Source organism: Octopus bimaculoides, chromosome 5 (assembly GCF_001194135.2).
Source record: "Octopus bimaculoides isolate UCB-OBI-ISO-001 chromosome 5, ASM119413v2, whole genome shotgun sequence".
Taxonomy (NCBI): Eukaryota; Metazoa; Mollusca; class Cephalopoda; order Octopoda; family Octopodidae; genus Octopus; species Octopus bimaculoides.
In genome coordinates this window covers 106,649,802-106,668,946 of record NC_068985.1, presented here as the reverse complement: position 1 = coordinate 106,668,946, position 19,145 = coordinate 106,649,802, and the positions used below count along the sequence as shown (strand labels likewise).

Sequence of the window (19,145 nt, the reverse complement as noted above, 5' to 3'; positions counted from 1 at the left end):
TATATATATATATATATATATATATATATGTGTGTGTGTGTGTGTGTGTATGTATGTATGTATATCCATACTTTATTAATAAAGCTGCAAATACACTATAAAAATTGTTACTCAGAGTTTCATGTTCCCATTTGTTGGACAGTTGGTTCAGAATGTGAAATTCTGAGTAGCAGTTTTTGTGTTGTCTTTGCAGCTTTATTAATAAAGCATATTACTCTACTTCCAGTATTCAAATGCTATTTTTTCCACCTTGTTTCACATTTATGTGTTTACCTTGGTATATATATATATATCATATATATGAAAATATATATAAGATAACATCAATAGGATATACATGCTAGTTTGCCTTTCCAACATATGTATCAATAAAGTTTTGATAATATAGAAACACTTTAAACGGCCCTTAGTAGAAATATAATCAAGGAAGAGTTAACAGTAGTTCTTAACAATATATCAATGCAGATAATGTTAAGAAATTCTGACCTTAACTGCTATTGTGATCACTTAATTTCCATTTTAACTCCATGTGTGTGGTGGTGTGTATGTGTGTGGAGGTCTGAATAACATTTATTAACAACATGAGACTGTTTTGTTATGATTGCTATTGATTTGACTCTGTATCTTAAACTAGTGTTTTTCTTTCTTTTGAGTTTTTCTTAATTTGACATAAATTTCTTCATAATAACTTGTCTGTTCAATTTTACAGTTCCTCCATCAAATATAATTGGTTTACTCTTCATTGTGATGGAAATGTTTTCAACCACTCACAAACATAGACACACAATTTTATCTTCAGCTTATTTGTCACAGAACACCTGTAAACATTGATACTGTTTTAAGCAAAGTTTAAAGAAAATTTTAGTTAAAATTATGCTGAATATTTATTGTCAATCATCATCTTGATATTGGAAATGTGCGATTGAATAGACAGTTCTATTAATTTATCATATATAGTTGTTTTGCTCTTGAATAATTTAGACTTGTTTGCATTTTGAGTTATCACTCATCTAATCTATGCTAATCAAAAGGAGGTAATTAGGTCAGAGAAAGATTTGATTAAGGATAATTTAATTTATTTACTCCACTGAAATATTCTTTCTGTTCTTTGAATTATAAAGAGATCTGTTCTTCTGGCTGTGACCTTTGCTCCAATATGATTACAGCTCACATCACGTAACTCTTCTCAGATGCCCTGCTACATGTCTTGTATTTCAGGCCCAGACTAAGTATTCCCAATAAGCATTGTATTGCACTTTTATCATTTTCCTGGGGACTGTAAAATGGCAATGGACTTCTATATTATTGTGGTGAAATAATTCACATTAGAAATGATTCCAGTAAAACAGCAACTTTATAAGTCAACATGGGTGCTATATGGTTCCTCAACCTGCTAGAAATAGAAGCCAAATCTTCCTTAAACACACATTGCATTATGTAGTCCTAGATACATATATATCTAAATAAAGGATGAGATGGTTGCTGCTAGGATACCTTTTATAGCAGGTCTTCTGGATCTGCTGAATTAGTATTAAACACAAGCAATTACAGTTACTTGAAACTGTCTGTGTAGCTATTGGAATTCTCAAAATTATCCAACCTCTTTACATGAGAAGAAACTGGATGTCAAAATAGAACAAAATTTTGTTTTTAAGAATTATAGACAACTTTGGTGAAATGAATATTTGTTTTATTTTCTCTGAATAACTAAGGATGTAGTTATCTACATAGAAATAACTACAATCATTATAGATTGAATGATAAATATATGGTCATGGGAAGGGTTTTAATAAATGTGAAATTTATGGAAAGTTATGGTTTCTTTAAGCTGGATAACAAATATTAGGTTATGGAAATATTCTATAATTGATTAAAATGATAATTTTTCAGATTATTTCTAAACTAGGGATAATATCTTTATCTACTAGGCCACTGGTGCATGTACTTAGTGGGTAAGGACATTATTTAAGAAATGAGGATTCAAAAATCAAGTCTTGGATAGAGTTTAGAGATCCAGGAATAAGATATTTGATGGCAATTGTAGATGATATTGGTTAAATCATAATATAGGTATAAATATTGTAAAGATGAGGTTCCAGAGAATTATAATCTTAATTACAATCCATTTCAGTCATTTAGACATTCTTTAAATGAATTAACAGAATATTTACAAAATCATCAAATTATGTTAATTAAAATATACCATATAGCTCAAGCTTCTCAGATTTTAAAAAATGGATGCAAGCCAGTTAAATCCAACTGTATCATCACAGCTATTTAAGAAATACCTTGCATTACAAAATATTGTAGAACAGAGCAGCTAATTACATCCAGTTAGCATATCTTTTGTTACACTGGTAATAGTTTTGAACTTAGATATTTAGTTATGTCTGTTGATATTTCAGTAAACCCTAACCAGACTCTTATATTATACTGTTCCAATACTGCAACAATCACATGAATACATTAGCAGTTATTTAAATTCTATGAAATATGTCACTAAAATTTATTTTAAAAATATAACATCTCCTTTTGTTAGTATTCTTATTTTGGTGAGTGACGTTTAAGTTTTTTGTAACCTAGCTAACCTTGACCACCTTTTGTGGGTATAGTGTGTAAGGGTTGCGTTTAAAGTTTAATTTCACTGAGAACTTTAATTATTAGCATCTGACTTTCTTTTCATTTTCTTCAAACTAAGATTGTTTTACTTAAATATTTTAGCTACCTGATATTTGCCACTTAATGTTATTACTACTACTATTGCTACTACTATTACTACTACTGTTTCCTGAGTCTCTCTTAATTTCTATTTTTTTTATTGTATTTTAAATGTAATGTCTCTATAACTTGTTAAGATAATTCAGTTCTGTACAGTGACTTGTCAATTGTTTTCTCCTATCTCAATTATTTAATTTCCACAAAATTCTACTATATGGCATGTTACATACTGAAACATTACAAACTAATACATTTCTTTTCAAATATTCTGCATTTCTTTAAATATCAACATTTCAATAAGAAGCAAAAACATGTTACTGTGAACATATGCATATATATATATATATATAATGTTCAGCATGTTATTGTTAAATATCTTAAATTTCTTACAAAATAATTTGTCTTCTCTGTAAATTAATCTGTTGATAATAAGCTGTCACTCTGAAAAGATATTTTTATTTAAAGTTTCATGCAATTTATTTCCCTGTTCTCAATATAATCTGTACTCTTCATCAGTTTTAAGATAGGTTTCATTGTGTGTGCACATACATATATATATATATATATATATATATATATGTGTTGTGTAATTAGAGATATCTTTTCAAACTCTATGCTCTTTATATAGTATCGTCACCTTGAAATGATTTCTCAGCTTTGCAACTATCTTATACCAATATTATATATATATTTTTTGTAATAAATATACCTGATATACAGAGTAACTCTGATTAACAAATGCATTAATAAGAAAAAATAATTTCTAAATTTAAAAGAATGAATTATTAATTTAACAATTTAAATTTCAATTAATTCTGCCATATTTGTTTTCATTAAAATCAATCTTTCCTAATTTCATAATATTTACATTTTAATAACTTATTTCCAGAGTGTGACCTAACATGTTTTAAAATTAAAACGTCATTCACTTTGCTTAACCTTTAGTTTTCTAAACAACAACAACTGCCTACACCAACAATGCTATATTATTATTGATATTAATTATGCAGTAGTTGTAAACACTCAAATCTGACTACTTTACAAATACATACCACTCTGGGAGGTGAAAATTCAGTTTATATTTCATTGACAGCATGGTTTGTCATAGGTAGTACAGCATAAACATGTCAACCATAGTTGCTTGGAGCATGCTTAAAAGTTAATTTACCTTTATTTAATATTCCATATAGAATATACAATTCAGCAAAAAGGTGTCTCATTTTGTTGGCTTCTTAAATTATGTAACAGAAAACACCCTCTCAAAATTTATTTACTGTATTTTTTTAATAACAGAAGGTTCTGTAAACTTTATTAGGTAAACCCTCAATCACTTATTTTTGAAACTGTTTAAATAAATCAAGTACAAAGAGTGCGTGTGTGTGTGTATACATGTGTACACATATGTATGGATGAAGATATAGATGTGTCTGTATATATGTGTTTATATATATGTTTATATATATATATATATATATATATATGTATATATATATATCGTTTAACGTCCGCTTTCCATGCTAGCATGGATGAGTATATGCATATATACATACAAGTATGTGCATACCTACATCTACCTGTATATATAGGTGCATATATGGGTACAGGACATTGCAAACAAAGATGTTTGTATATATATATAGATATATATATATATATGCACACATGTATACAGCTCTCTCACTATATATATATATATATATTTATATATATATATATATATATATATATATATATATATATATATATATATATATAATTATATATATAATATGTGTGTGTATATTTTTATGTGTATTCATTCATTTTTATGTTTGTTTTTCTATGCTACTAAGGGTTACAGGAATATATTATTAAGGCATTATTTTGTAGCTGGATGTTCTTCCATTTGTTAGCCCATACTTGTCTCACAAGTATGTGATATCTTATTCTACACATCTTGAAAGGTACAGTGTACAACCTGTTGACAGGGAAAATGACAATACTGTTACCACCCATGGAAGTGCAAAGATAAACAAACACACCGGCATATACATGTTCAAACACACACATACACACACACACACACACACACACACACACACACACACACACACACACACACACACACACACACACACATAAATACATACATATGATGCGCTTCTTTCAGTTTCTGTTTGCCAAATCCATTGAGAAGGCTTTGGTCAGCTTAGGGTTATGCTAGAAAGCACCTGCTTGGGGTGTTGAACAGTTGGGCTGAATCTGAAATCATGTGATTGAAAATTGAACTTCTTAACCACACCTGTAACTATTATATGTGTTTGTATCTGTTAATGTATGTGTGTGTGTGTGTGTGTGTAGGTTTGACTGAACAGGGTAAATACAACTATGTGCATGAGTATATATATATTTTTATTATTTTTAATCATCAGAAAGTTTCAAAAGGTACTTGACAGCCGAAAGTTTCGTCTCATGCATAAAACTTTTAGCCCTTGAGTCACTTTTGTAAGTTTCTGCTGATTAAAAATGATACACACACACACACACACATACGCACGCACACACACATACACATAGTAAGGGGATAGGGATTTAGGAAATCCAGGTGAGTATCTCAGTTAGCACTCCATGTGAAATCCAATCTAACAGAATGTATAGGAAGGAAAATTAGATTTAGTATTTCATTTATCCAAAAGATGCATACAAATTTGAAATCCAAAGAAATATACTAATTATGAGATTGGTGCATCCCCCACAGAGTGTAAACATAGACAAAAGAATACAAATGACGGTATCATATTTATTAACCAGTTACAACCATTTCAATAATTAGTGAAATTGTTACATCAGTCAACATGCTAGTTTATGCAAATAAAGAACATTTGTGTAAAACCATACAAATATTAAATGAAATTTTCCACATATCATCTCATAAGCATTTGTATGTGTGTGTGTGTGTATAGAGATTGATACACACACACATGCATGTGTGTGTGTGTGTATTATTACATTATGAGCATTTCAACCCCATAGGCTTTTTTTTGTGTGTGTGTGTGCTAGTGTAGTTTTCTGATATTTACTCAATATGATGGTTGAACCTTTAAGCAAAAAAGTGAAGCTGTCCTTTCCAAAACTATCTCTTAACCCTTTAGCATCCAGATTAATTTATCAAATGTAATGCTTATTTATTCCCATTTTTAAAAATTAATCACGTATTACCTTGTAGGTTCAAGATTTTAGAATGACATTGTAAGGTAGGTGGGAGAGGCTAGATCTGGCCAGTTGGAACATAAAACCGGTAGAACATTTAAGACAGATATGACCAGTTTAAAAGCTAAAGAATTAAAGCAAGGTATTATTATAATAATGTACTTCTACCAAAGTATTAAGGTATCTAACAACAAAATAAAGTAGATCACTTGTATCAGGTTAACTTGAACAGAAATATTTTTGATTTTGTTAACTGAAATATAGTTAACTATCATATTCTACAACTCTTAAGATAACATCTCCCCTAACTCAACCAAAGTATATAAAAATAATAGTATTAAAGCTTGGGAAAATTCCAGTAGTGCCTATAAATCTGAATGTAATTGTTTTATCACTTCCAACTGCTTGCAAAAAATATAGTAGTTTACCAAGGCAATGTAGCCCAAGCTCTTCAAATAAGGTGTATATAGACCTACCTCATGGAAAATTAAAGTCTCAATACAGCCAGTATCTTTATTCATCAGAGTAAAATGATGCAGCTATTAATAATAAAGATAATCCTTTCTACTATAGGCACAAGGCCTGAAATTTTGGGGGAGGGGATTAGTCAGTTACATCGACCCCGGTGTTTCACTGGTATTTAATTTACCAATCCCAAAAGGACGACAGGTAAAGTCAACCTTGACAACATTTGTACTCAGAATGTAGTGACAGGCGAAATACTGCTAAGCATTTTGGCTGGCATGCTAACAACTGTGCCAACTCACTGCCTTAATAATAATAATAGCTATTATTTCTAATATGAGCACAAGGCTAGCATTTTAACATGAGTTAATACCATTGACCCCAGGATTTGACTGGTACTTTATTGATCCCAAAGTGATGAAGGACAATGCTTTTAAAATCATCACTCATCATCATCATCATCATCGTTTAATATCAGCCTTCCATGCTAGCATGGGTTGGACGATTTTACTGAGGACTGGCGAACCAGATGGCTACACCAGGCTCCAATCTGATTTGGCAGTTTCTATAGCTGGATGCCCTTCCCAACACCAACCACTCCAAGAGTGTAGTGGGTGCTTTTACGTGCCACTGGCACGAAGGCCAGTCAAGCAGTACTGGCTACAGCCACGCTCAAAATGGTGTATTTTACGTGCCACCTGCACAAGAGCCAGTCCAGCGGCACTGGCAACGACCTCGCTCGAATGTTTTTTCACGTGCCACCGGCACAAATGCCAGTAAGGCGACGCTGGTAACAAATTCCATAATGAATCTTTTCTATTGCCCTAATGATTCTGCCATTTTGCTACGTTAATAATAATAATAATGTTTTAATGATTCCAGTGGTGATCAGAGCACTGGGCTGCATATTGGACATTTTTAAGGACTAGGCAAATAAAAACGGAACTGCTGCAAGGTTACAGGTCATGCCAAGACAGCACTTCTTGGTACAGTAAGGATATTAGGGAAAGTCTTGTCTATGTAAGGCACAGGAGAGGAAGCAGTAAAGGACCTTTGTCAACTTGTTGACTGCCACTTAACTGAAATGTCTGAACCATTTAGCATCTAAGTTTCTCTGAGATTTGCAAAAATGAAACTAATAAAATAATGGCAACAGAAAAGATATCTATGCTCATATTAAATATAAATTCATTGGCACTCGTATCAAGTATTATTGTTGTACAATGGTATTCTGTATAATGATGTACTGTATGTTAAGATGCTGCATGCAGTACAGTGCTCTGTGGTATGCTGATTAGATTAACCTCCTGGATTTTGAGAGAATTTATAATTCAGCTAAGTTCAGTAAATTGTATGCTAGCAAGCTGGCACTTTCTCAGATTTTTAAAATTAAAACGTACTTTTGCAAAGAGGATATATGATGCTTCTTCTAAACATGAAATATATTGTATTCCTGGTGTAGCCACAGCTAGAATTTTCCACTGGAGGTTGTATTCTATATTAGTTTCTTTCAAGTGCAGAGATTGCTTGATATCTCAGTTGTATTCTTCTATTACAGCTCTCCTTAAAGTATTAATTTACTATTATCATTATTACTGCTGATAGAACCAGAGATATTGTGCAAAATCTACATAAACTTTCTTTTCCCTTACAAATATAGTCATAGCTACCATCAATGTTGTCATTATTATCATATTAATCTAACTGAGCAAACAGAATACCTTATAAGGTAGGCATTACTCCTAAATAAAACCTATATACGATTAATTCAATCCACCTATTAGGCCACATAAAGATAGAAAATGCATATACATCATTTGTAATTAAAGATTCAATTGATTAGAGTGTAGTTACTTCCCTTCAGCTATGTTTGAAATGCATTGCATAGATAGCCATTTTGACCTGATACAATTGATCTAATTTCTATGTACTTTATTCTTATATTATTTAACATTCTTGTAGTTGCACATTATTATAATAAAACTTCTCTTTTAAGAGGCAGTATTGGTTGTGGGTATTTTACTTTGAGGCTGAGGAGGTCTGCTATCGTACAATATAAATATACAAAAATAGTTCCTTGAATCACATATTATTCTTGATAACATTACTCACAACGTTGAAATGAACATACTGTAACATCTTGAATACAAAACCTGAAAATCTACATTTGATTCATATATTGAGTAGTAAAGTTGCAAGAAATCTATCTTAGTTGAACCTATCAACAAAGACCAAATGCATGTCTATTTTGTGTGTGCGTGTATTGCTTTATATGTTTCAGCCCAAAGGCTGTGGCAATGCTAGGGCACTGCCATTAACATCATTATTTCAAAAGCTATTCTCATGTGGTTAGCTTGTGATGAATTACTAAGTTTGGTATTGCTGCCCACATTTCAGTTTCTTGCTGTGATATAGGCTCATTTGGGATCTTCAAGTGTAGATGGTCAAGGTGCTTCTTGAAAGCTTCTGTCTCCATTCCCTGTAGATCCCCTGGGTTCTCTGACCAGATATTAAACAGGTTGTTGGCTCTTGAATACCAAGCTATTGCAGTACTTGGCCCTTGCTCTAGATGGAGTGGTAAGGATCTTTGTACAGTGTAGCAACATCCTTTTTGGTGTTTGGTATAAGTCTTGATGCCAAAGTGTGTGTGTATGTATATATATGCTCACAGGTGTGTATGTATACATACATACAGATAGATAGATAGATAGATAATTAAGAATGCATGTATGTTTAGAACAGTGAAAAGGCAAAGATTTCACAGATACATCATTTCACTCTAAATTCTATAGCTGTTTCAGCAGCAAAATCACAAGCATTCATATAGTTACATCATTACTATATAGAATCAATAATAAATATATAAAAATATGTAATTTAGTTAAATGTGTTGTATAAACCATTTCATCAGGAGTTAACAATGAAATATGTATTTTAATTTTAGATATTTCATTTTTCTCTCCTGATGGAATATCTTGTTTATCAATTTTGAACTAAGAATGTATTTGTTATATCTTAAGTGATTATTAAGTAATTATATGATCGATGATATTTTATATTTTTATCATTGAAACAGCTGTAGAGTGAAATTATAAAAGAATCTGTGAACTTGTTGCTCTGGACATTCATTTTAACCAATTTTTATATATATGTGAATACATTCCACTTATGGGTATTGCATTGTAATAATATACTGGGTTTAACAATAGATTAATAAGTGGGCTCTTAAATTCGGTAAATATATTTTATAGCACTTAAGCACTATTTTTATATATTAGTTATATATGTGTGTGTGTGTGTATATATATATATATATATATATATATATATATATATACATATAATGTGTATTTACCTATAAATGGCCATTTACATATGTATATAATTGTGTATGTATATGTACCTATCTTTCTATACATACATACATACACACACACACACACACACACACACACACACACACACACACACACACACACATGCACCCTCACAAATATTTTATGTTCTTGTTCCTCCATGCTGGCATTAGTTAGATGGTTCAACAGGATCTGATGGGTCAGAAGACTATGTTGAACTCCAGCATCTGCTTTGGCATAATTTCTATGGCTGGATGTACTTTCTAATGCCAAACATTCTACAATATGTACTGGATGTGTTTCTCATGGCACCATCACAAGTTAGGTCACCAAGTAAGTTGCAAGACAAGAACTCTCAACAATGTTGGGGTGCAGTGTTAATTGTTGAGAGGCTGAAGTAAAACTCAAGGACAGGATCAGCTGTCTTACTATACAGGAGCTGCGTAGCTACCCATCACAAGAAAGGGAGAAAGGATGGAGGAGATGAAATGCCAGGGTGTACCCTCAATGTACAAGAAGATGGATAAAGAGAATAGGCAGAGAGAATCAAGAACCAAGGATGGCTGCATTGATAGGTTTATGAGAGTGACAGATAGTAGAGATTAGAATGGAAGAGAATTTGGTGAATGGCTAAGCAAGTGCTGTATTCCAGCAAAGTCACCTGATCAGTTAGCATTATAGATTAGGAAATCCTTCAGTAAAGTACGTCCCAGCTTTTACAAAACATCATGTCACTGCATTGGTTTTACCTTGCAGTCGTATTTTGTGCTTGCCGGCCAGTAAGCAGACAGGGAATGCATTGACAGGGCCACTGTGAGATGTTAAATGAAAGAGCCCAAACAACCAGTATTGGACATTCTAGGAGGATTTCAGATGTGTGAGGACCAGTTAGAAGACTGTAAAAAGAACTGCAGCAGATTGGCCATATTGGGGGAAGCCTGATGTATTATGAATTTCAATGTAGGAGGATCTAAATTTAAGTCGAATGTCTTTGTAATATGTATATAGTTATATGTGAGAGCAACGTGCATATATATGTTGATTTATGTATGTATTTGTGTGTGTGTGTACATGTATTATTAAGGAAACTGAAAGAAGTGAACCATGTGTGTGTGTGTGTGCATATCTTTATCTGTGTTTATTTACATTTGCACCTTCAAATAAGAGATTCTTTCCTTGAAAATCCTCTAAGGGTTAGTAACAGGAAGAGCATCCGACTATAAAACATTAACTCCATATTATGTTCATTTCACACATACTAGCATGGAAAAACAGATGTAAAAAGAAACAAAGAAAAAATATATATGAATGCATATCAAATTTTGAATCTCAATGTGTCAATGTGACATTTCTTCTTTCATCAAGAATACCTTCAATTGGTTGTGGACTCTATACTCTACCATGCTTAGGTCATCAACTACTCTACCCCACCCCTATTTTCAATGTGCACCTACACACCAGATTCCATTTCCCCCCCCTTTCTACTTGTCCACTCTTCTATTGGATCACACATGCATCCATAACTTAACTTTTAAATCCTACTCTCTCACTCCTCTTATCTTTCTTACACCACTTCTTTAAGAAAGATTCAAACTTTGGCAAAACCTCAGCTAATTATAAGTCCCACGGCACTAGTTCATACACAGTCAAGCACTTTTAAATGCATTCACCTGTTATTTCTACAGTCATCACTGCCCTTAAGTCACAGTACCACCTCACACAAAGCTTCTGCTGCACATCTGCCAGTGTGATATACTGCATCATCTACAATCTTTAGGGTACTTTTTACACAAGCAAATCAAACTATTGCTTTGCTATTCACTTTTGCACGCACATTCAGTTTCCTACTACATATCTCAGGTCAACTCATAACCACACACTTCAGTACAACAGACCAATCTATGATCCACTTATCAGTGTGTGACATCTCTACACATAATGGAGCCACACAGTCAAAGAAATGGAAGGAACAATTCTTATTCAAACTTAGAACCCTGGCACTGGTAGGTTTGTATGAATCCCTTATCCATATATAACCTGCCCACTGAATTGCCTTTCTATCATAATCTTACCGCCAATCCTACCCCTAGTTTTACATACCCATCAACTTTAGAAATATGTCTCCTTTATTTGCCCTTTCACCCTCTTTCTTTCTTCCCTTGTCTATTTCTCATTCCCTTCTCTGACCACCCACACCCTGTACTCTTTTTTGTTCTTTTTCCCCACCATCTATTTTGCACTTAAATCTCCCCATCTGACATCTCTTTATCCTATCCCTATCAATACACACAGAGTTCACAATCATGAAGCATCTCTGATGACACCTTTACTGAAACAACTGTGGTCATGTTGTAAGAGTATGAACAAATCAATATTATACACACACACACGCACACACACACATATGTAAATACAGGTGTCCAATGTGTGTAAACACATACATATATATATATATATATATATATATATATATATATATATATATATATATATAAATATATATATATATATGCACACACACTCAGACACGTAAATAAATATAGTGTGATGTCCTTGTGCTTGGATTTATGGTTGAATAGGTAACTGTATAGTAATGTAACCAATTTTCTTTTGAACACTCTGTACTATGTTATGCCATGTTTGTTTAGTGTAGTGTGTGTGAAAATAAACACAATGTTTATCAACCTTTAAGCTGAGTTTCTTTCACAAGCATGTTCAGATTGTGATTTAAGATCATTCTAGCTGTTAATCAGTAGTCTTATCTTTACTATTGTCTCTCTCACTCATTAGTTCATACCTCTTATTAGTTATCCTCATACTTTACAGCATCTTAAAACATTAATTTTGATACATTTCACCGTGTGTATTAGATTCACAGTCCTCAAGTGGCCAACCTAATCATTATGAAACCTCATGCCATTTTCCCTATCAAAATGCAAAATATGTGAAGCTCTGAGACTTCATATAGCACCCTTAACCATTGTATACTTCAGCACTACTCTTAGTTACCAGTTTGCAATCTTGTGGGAACATATATCTCTATTTTAGTCTATTTTCTCTTACATCTTGTTTATTTATGTCATTGTTGATAGAGTCTAGTGAAAGTAGTTTGGAAGATTTGAATGAACAAAGAACATTGGATAAATATGGAGAAGATCAAGCACCAGCTCGGCCTCAACCTTCTGCTCCTCCATTAAATTACTCGGATACAGCTTCAACACCATCTCCCAGTTTGGTTTCCAGGCCACATCGTAGAGCTCCAATGAGAGCAAAACCAATTGATCTACCTGAGGAATCACCTAAGTTCTATACTAGCCCTCCATATCAGCCAGAGCAAACTTCAAAGAAAACAGGCATGAACAGACCTTACCGTCCCTTTGAAGTACCTGCTTTTAATAACAGAGGCATTGGTTTGCCCAAATTGCAACCAGTAACTATGGTAGCTAGACCAAATGCCCAGTTTTCTCCACATCACTTCAAAACAAGTTCTGATGTCCAAATCACTAATTATGCTTCCAACTTACCTTTCTTAAGATCAACACCAAGTCATAGTAAGCTAGGATTTAAAGATCTACATGAACTTCAACCTCAGTATTCCTATGATCAAATGACGTATTTCCCAGCTGGCCAAAATCAAAGACAACACTACATGCCATCTCCTCAATCTTCACCTGTGAACCCTAAGACTCGTTTTGAACAGTTTTATAATAGATCCTCTGAGTGTGGTGCTCCTCATTCAGTACCTGTGCCACAGCCAGCAAGTATATATGGTAGTATTTCAATGCCATCACTGTGTGATATTGACCCTTTGGTGCCAGTGTCATATGTCAGGGATCCCAGATATGCACATACGCAGTCCCACTTTTTAAACAGAACGCATAATACTCATTTAGCACCGGGTTGCAATCAAATGTCAGCATCTGACTACAGCCTCCACAACATCTCAGATAATGTTGGTTTTGAAAACCTGTTGTCAACACCTATGTATGGAGCACCTCAAGCACATCGGAGATTTTAACTCTGATACACTGATTTCTTGTCGCTTGCTATCATCATCCTCACAACTAGCTTCTTTCTTCTGACTGATGTTCAAATGGTACAGTTAATCCTCAATGAATAGAAAGAGACAGCGGACCTGGTTTTGGTTCCCAATTGGAACTATTTCAGTTAGTGTTCTAATGATGCTAGAAGATGCATCAAAGTCTCAACATTGAATTTTTTCTTATCCTTACTAAGCAAAGCTTCAGTGAAACATTTCAGAACCAGTAGCATATCAAACAAAATATCTGTGTAGTATTCAGTTTTGCCTTTTGATTTAATCAACTCTATGCAATGAGGGTTGATTGAATCAAACACACTATCCTCCAGTATTTCCGCTATTGTGGCAAAATTAGAAATTATTATTAGGATTATCTACTATAGAATCAAAGAAGCTACCAAGGAGCTGAGAAATATACCAGAATCGAAAAGAACTAATGACTGTCTGTGTTAACTGACCTCTGTTCAGTAAAGTTCACAAAATTCCTGATATCTTAGAATTCTCTTCTATCTATATCATCATAACATATTTTTAAACTTTACCCATGAGCTGATTCAGTATCATTGTTTCAGTTCTCAAAGAGAGAAAAAATATTTTTTTTTAAATGGAAACATAGTGTAGTTAAAATATGTTCCATCTCTAAAGGTGAGGTTAATAGTCCAAAAAATTATAATCATATTAACCATAACTCAACTCTGTCACTTAAACTTTGGATGGTATGCAGTCTTATTTCAGTCTCTGATAAACATCATCATTATTATTGTTCTCTTATTATTATTATTATTATTATTAATTTTGGATGTTCATCTGGGCATCTATTTTGATGTCTAAAAAGAGACATATTAAGAACTCCCTGTCAGTTTTTCTGTACTGTTGTTGCAGGTCTCAAATATGCCTTACATACAACTTCATACAGTACTCTGATATGTCTCCATAGTAACAAGATCAATACTTATGTAGAATTAGAATTCGTTCAACAACTATATATCCATTTTCAAAGACAACCATTTAAAAATAAAAATCACACACCCACTTGAATACACTAAAATAATGACTAATATAACAAGCTTGTATCCATACTTGAGTTAATTTATGTTACTGTTGTCATTCTTCTAGTTAACAATGAATGTATTACCTGAGGAATAAAATCAACAAACTGATTTATAGTCTTGTGTAACTATGGAGGCAAAGTTGTCATAAAAATTCAGGATGAGCCCCTTTCGTTGCACTCTTTTATCCAACCTTTTATATTCTTTTTCCTAACAAAAACCTAGTTATTAACCTTGTGTAACCATTTATAAGTTCTTTGTGATTGAAGGTCTTTTCTATTAATTATAGTTGCAGTGTTTTTCTTTATTTTTTTTATGTTGGGCTTATTTGCTTTTAAGCAGAATATGGTACAAGCTTAATTACCCAAGATTTATGGGAGACTGTTTAGAAGTTTGAATTTAACCACTACATCCTATACTACACTTACATATGCATGTGGAAATATGTTAATATATGGCATGTTTGGCTAAATACATGACAAAGTCTATTGACCAGTTTAATGTTCAGCTCATCTGATTGTCTGATGTCTCTCACCAGGTCAAAATTGTGAACAGCTCAACATTAAAGTGGTTCATTGACTCTCCAGTTATGCATTCTAAAACATATGCAAAAAAGAATTCCACTCCTAATAAATCATATTTTTGTGTTTGTGCGTGTATTTACATACATATATACATATACTTGCATATCAATCTATCTAACCTATCCACGCACACACACACACACATATACATATGCACACACACACACACACACACACACACACACGCACACAAATATAAAAATAGAAATTTTTGCAAACGTTTACACTTGCAGAAAGAGAACAATTAATGACAGAGTTAAGTGAGATTGAACTGATATCTCATGGTTTATCTCCAGAGTATTCTTCACTATTCATTCTCTTCCTATTGCTCCTAAATTTATATTTATGTATTTACATTTCAAAATCATTCATCAACAACTTTCAGTTTGGTTTCCTTAATATGAGCCATGGAGAAAGGAAATCTTTTGCATTTGACTGTGGTTCTCCTTACAAATATTTAGTGTGGAGATAGCATCTCATCCACAAAGATGTACTGAAGCAAATTGGTGAGACATTTATGAATTGACTTGGATCACATATGAGTGTGTGTGTGTGTGGTCAGTCCCACCAACCATTACTGTTTATCATTATACCTCTCTTTCTCCATCACTTTGTCCCTCTCTTTTATTATGGTGTCCGTGTAACAAAGGAAAGCCTCGGAAATGTGTTCAATACTTTCTACTCCTCTGTGGATTATCATAATTTTCTCTTGCCATTGCTGATCTTTGCTGCTACCCATCAGTTGCTCTCTCATTTATGATTACCCATCTTTATTGCTATCCTTCAATCCTTCATTCTCCTTTATTCTACATCATCCCCTATCAATCTTTGTTGACATGCATCAATCTCCCTCTGTTTATCACATTGTCTCTTCTTAACATGGAGCTACCTATCACTGTTTTCCATTACTCAATCACCTTCTTGTTCTTACCACTCCGTCTCCTTTCATCACTCATTCTTATCCTCTTATTTCTATTTACACTCTTGGTCATGTTTGCTCTGAGCAAACAGAGATAACTTGTCTTGCAAGAGACAAAGGAACCTCTTTAGTGCTGATGCCATGATAAAATATATCCAGTACACTCTGTAAAATGCTTGACAAATGAACAGAGATAATGTAGAGTGGGGAGAGCTCTTTGAACTTTCTGAAGAGCTGACAACCACCCTAGTGCTGGTACCATGATAAAAAGCATACAGTGCATTCTGGAAAGTGATTGGTGTTGGAAAGGGTATCCAGCCACAGGAACTGAATAAGCAAGGTGTGGTCCTGTAACCCATCTAGAAGTGTAGTACCTCCAAATTAGAACTGACATGGATCATGACAACCCATCAGATCTATGTCAGTTTGAAAATGTTGATGATATATACACACTCACATCTATGGTGGATATTGTTGGTAGCGGTGGAAAACTCATGGTAAACCATGGGAAACTATGATTATCACAGCTCCAGTTCCTATCCCTGTAATGTCATGACTGGGCTTGCAAATGGATTTATCATAGTGAGTATAACTAAGAGATTTTGCATAAAATCCTGCTTGACTCCTCCTTAAATTGTTCTCTTTCTCACATACTTGTGTACTCATTGTATATTATACTAAATTAGCATTTTGATACACACAAAGACATTCATACATACTTGCATGTGTGTGTATAATATATATATATATATATATATATGTAAGAGAATGACTGTGAAAAAAATATTCAAGGGTGTTTGCTGCATGAAAATTTGTGAGTAAAGTGGACATCCTTGATATAGTAAGCCAAGAAATTTTAATTAATCAAAATTACAACCTCAGCCATGAGAATGATCATTTTCCAAATGGCTAATTTCGGTCATAAAATGCCAGAGGAGATAAGCAATAAATTTTAATTAATTAAAATTTTAATTAGATATGAAAAGGAATGGGAAGTGAACCTGATATAATATATATATATATATATATATATATATATATATATATAAATAACACAAAAGAAATTACTATATATGTAAAATATGTATGTATATATACACTCACACACACAGGTATTAAATCCTCTTTAAATAATATGTAAACTGGAAGATTACAATTTTTACCTCACAAACTATAACAAGGTGTGTATAATTACTATTTGCTTCCTGAAACAAACCCATTTGTACAAAAAGGTAAATTAATCTGTAAACATAGTTTTTATATGGATTTATATTCTTCTTTTCATTTTCTACAATTGTTTGTACTCCTTTGGTAGAATCAGTAGAGCATTGGATAAAATGGCTCTACATTCAGAGTTCAAATTCCACTGAGGTCAACCTTGCCTTTCATCCCTCTGGAGGTTGATAAAATAAAGTACCAGTCTGTACTGGGGTCAGTTTTATTGACTAGCCCTTCCAAATTTCTAGCCTTGTGCCTATGTTAGAAACAATTTATTTCATTATTATTACTGTTGTTTTATTTTTTTGTAATGATTTCTTTATTTTTTTTAATTGCACAAATAAATTTTTAATCTCTTTAATATCACAATTATACATTCTCTTGTTTTAAATTTTTGTTAAAATGATTCTGGATGGGAGAAGCAAAACTCATTTAAAGTGGGGGGATGACACAACAAGCAAAAGGAAACACAAAGGAAAAGATACTACTCTTCTTTTCAGGTAGTCAGATAAATTATAGTCATTAACTGACTAATGATTATGAAACATCCACTGAATTTACAGTTCAGACACACATGCACTGCTTCTATCATATTTACCTATAATACAGGAATATATATATATTCCTGTTTATGTATATATATATCACTTGGAGGATTTGTGTGTATGAGCAATGGATTCTAGAAAAACAATGATTTCTTCTATTATCCCAAAATGATTTCTATTTAAAGATGACATACAAAAGTAAAACAACAAATAAAAAACAGTGAGCAACTTGCATCAAGTAAAAAACTGGAATCAACGATAATAGTAAAGACACAATAATAAAGAGACTACAAAAATAAAAAGTAAGAGTAAATTGAAATAACAATATAATAAAAGAAGGATCCCAAAATATGAGGGGCAACCTCATAGGACACCCAACACATAACCCTGGATTACCAAAGGCAAGTCCCTTCTCCCAGTTCTTGCTGCATTGTTAGAGGACACCAAATTTAGGCATTTACATGCACCTTTCATAAGATATACTGGAAGGAAACACCTCCCACTCTACTCTCACTTTCCTTCTGAAGCAGAACTTGAATGACTTGATGTGAGTTTGAACCAAGGTAAAAGCCTTGCCTATAAATGTTTAAATTGTACCCCGCTACACACACACAACATCCTTGATCATAGTTATCAGGTAATGCAAGTCTACTATTCATTCTTCCTTACCAAAGGAGGGCAGTGGATCAGTCTTCACAGCATGCTCACTGATAGTCAGATCTGTCCTGCAGTTTAAATCCACAAAGCAGTAATGCATGAACTCTGAATGTGTGCTGGACGGTTTATTTATTATTTTTCTATTATGATTAATATCATAATTATTATATGTTAAAGTAGCCCTAGAAGCCATTATTATCATTATTATTTTATCTATTCTATGCTAGAGTTACCTTTTATTACCAGGAAGTGTAGTTACAACCACAGCAGTTATTGATTAAAACATCTAGAAGATTTGTAATGCAAATGTACATATTAGTGTGCATGTGTACTTTTGCTATTTTCTCTCTCTCTCTCTCTCTCTCTCTCTCTCTCTCTCTCTCTCTCTCTCTCTCTCTCTCTCTCT

General features: G+C 33.0%; 2 protein-coding genes across 20 annotated transcripts in view; both read left to right on the top strand.

Annotated features, from left to right (window-relative positions):
• LOC106874089 (calcium/calmodulin-dependent protein kinase type II delta chain) overlaps positions 1-19,145 on the top strand; it is a 343,297-nt gene that overhangs the window by 218,211 nt on the left and 105,941 nt on the right. The gene's annotated exons all lie outside the window — the stretch shown is intronic.
• Positions 12,263-14,927, top strand: LOC128247824 (trithorax group protein osa-like). The gene has a single exon (XM_052967920.1). It carries the CDS (start codon positions 12,805-12,807, stop codon positions 13,744-13,746), a length of 942 nt encoding a protein of 313 aa, XP_052823880.1. The 5' UTR covers positions 12,263-12,804; the 3' UTR covers positions 13,747-14,927.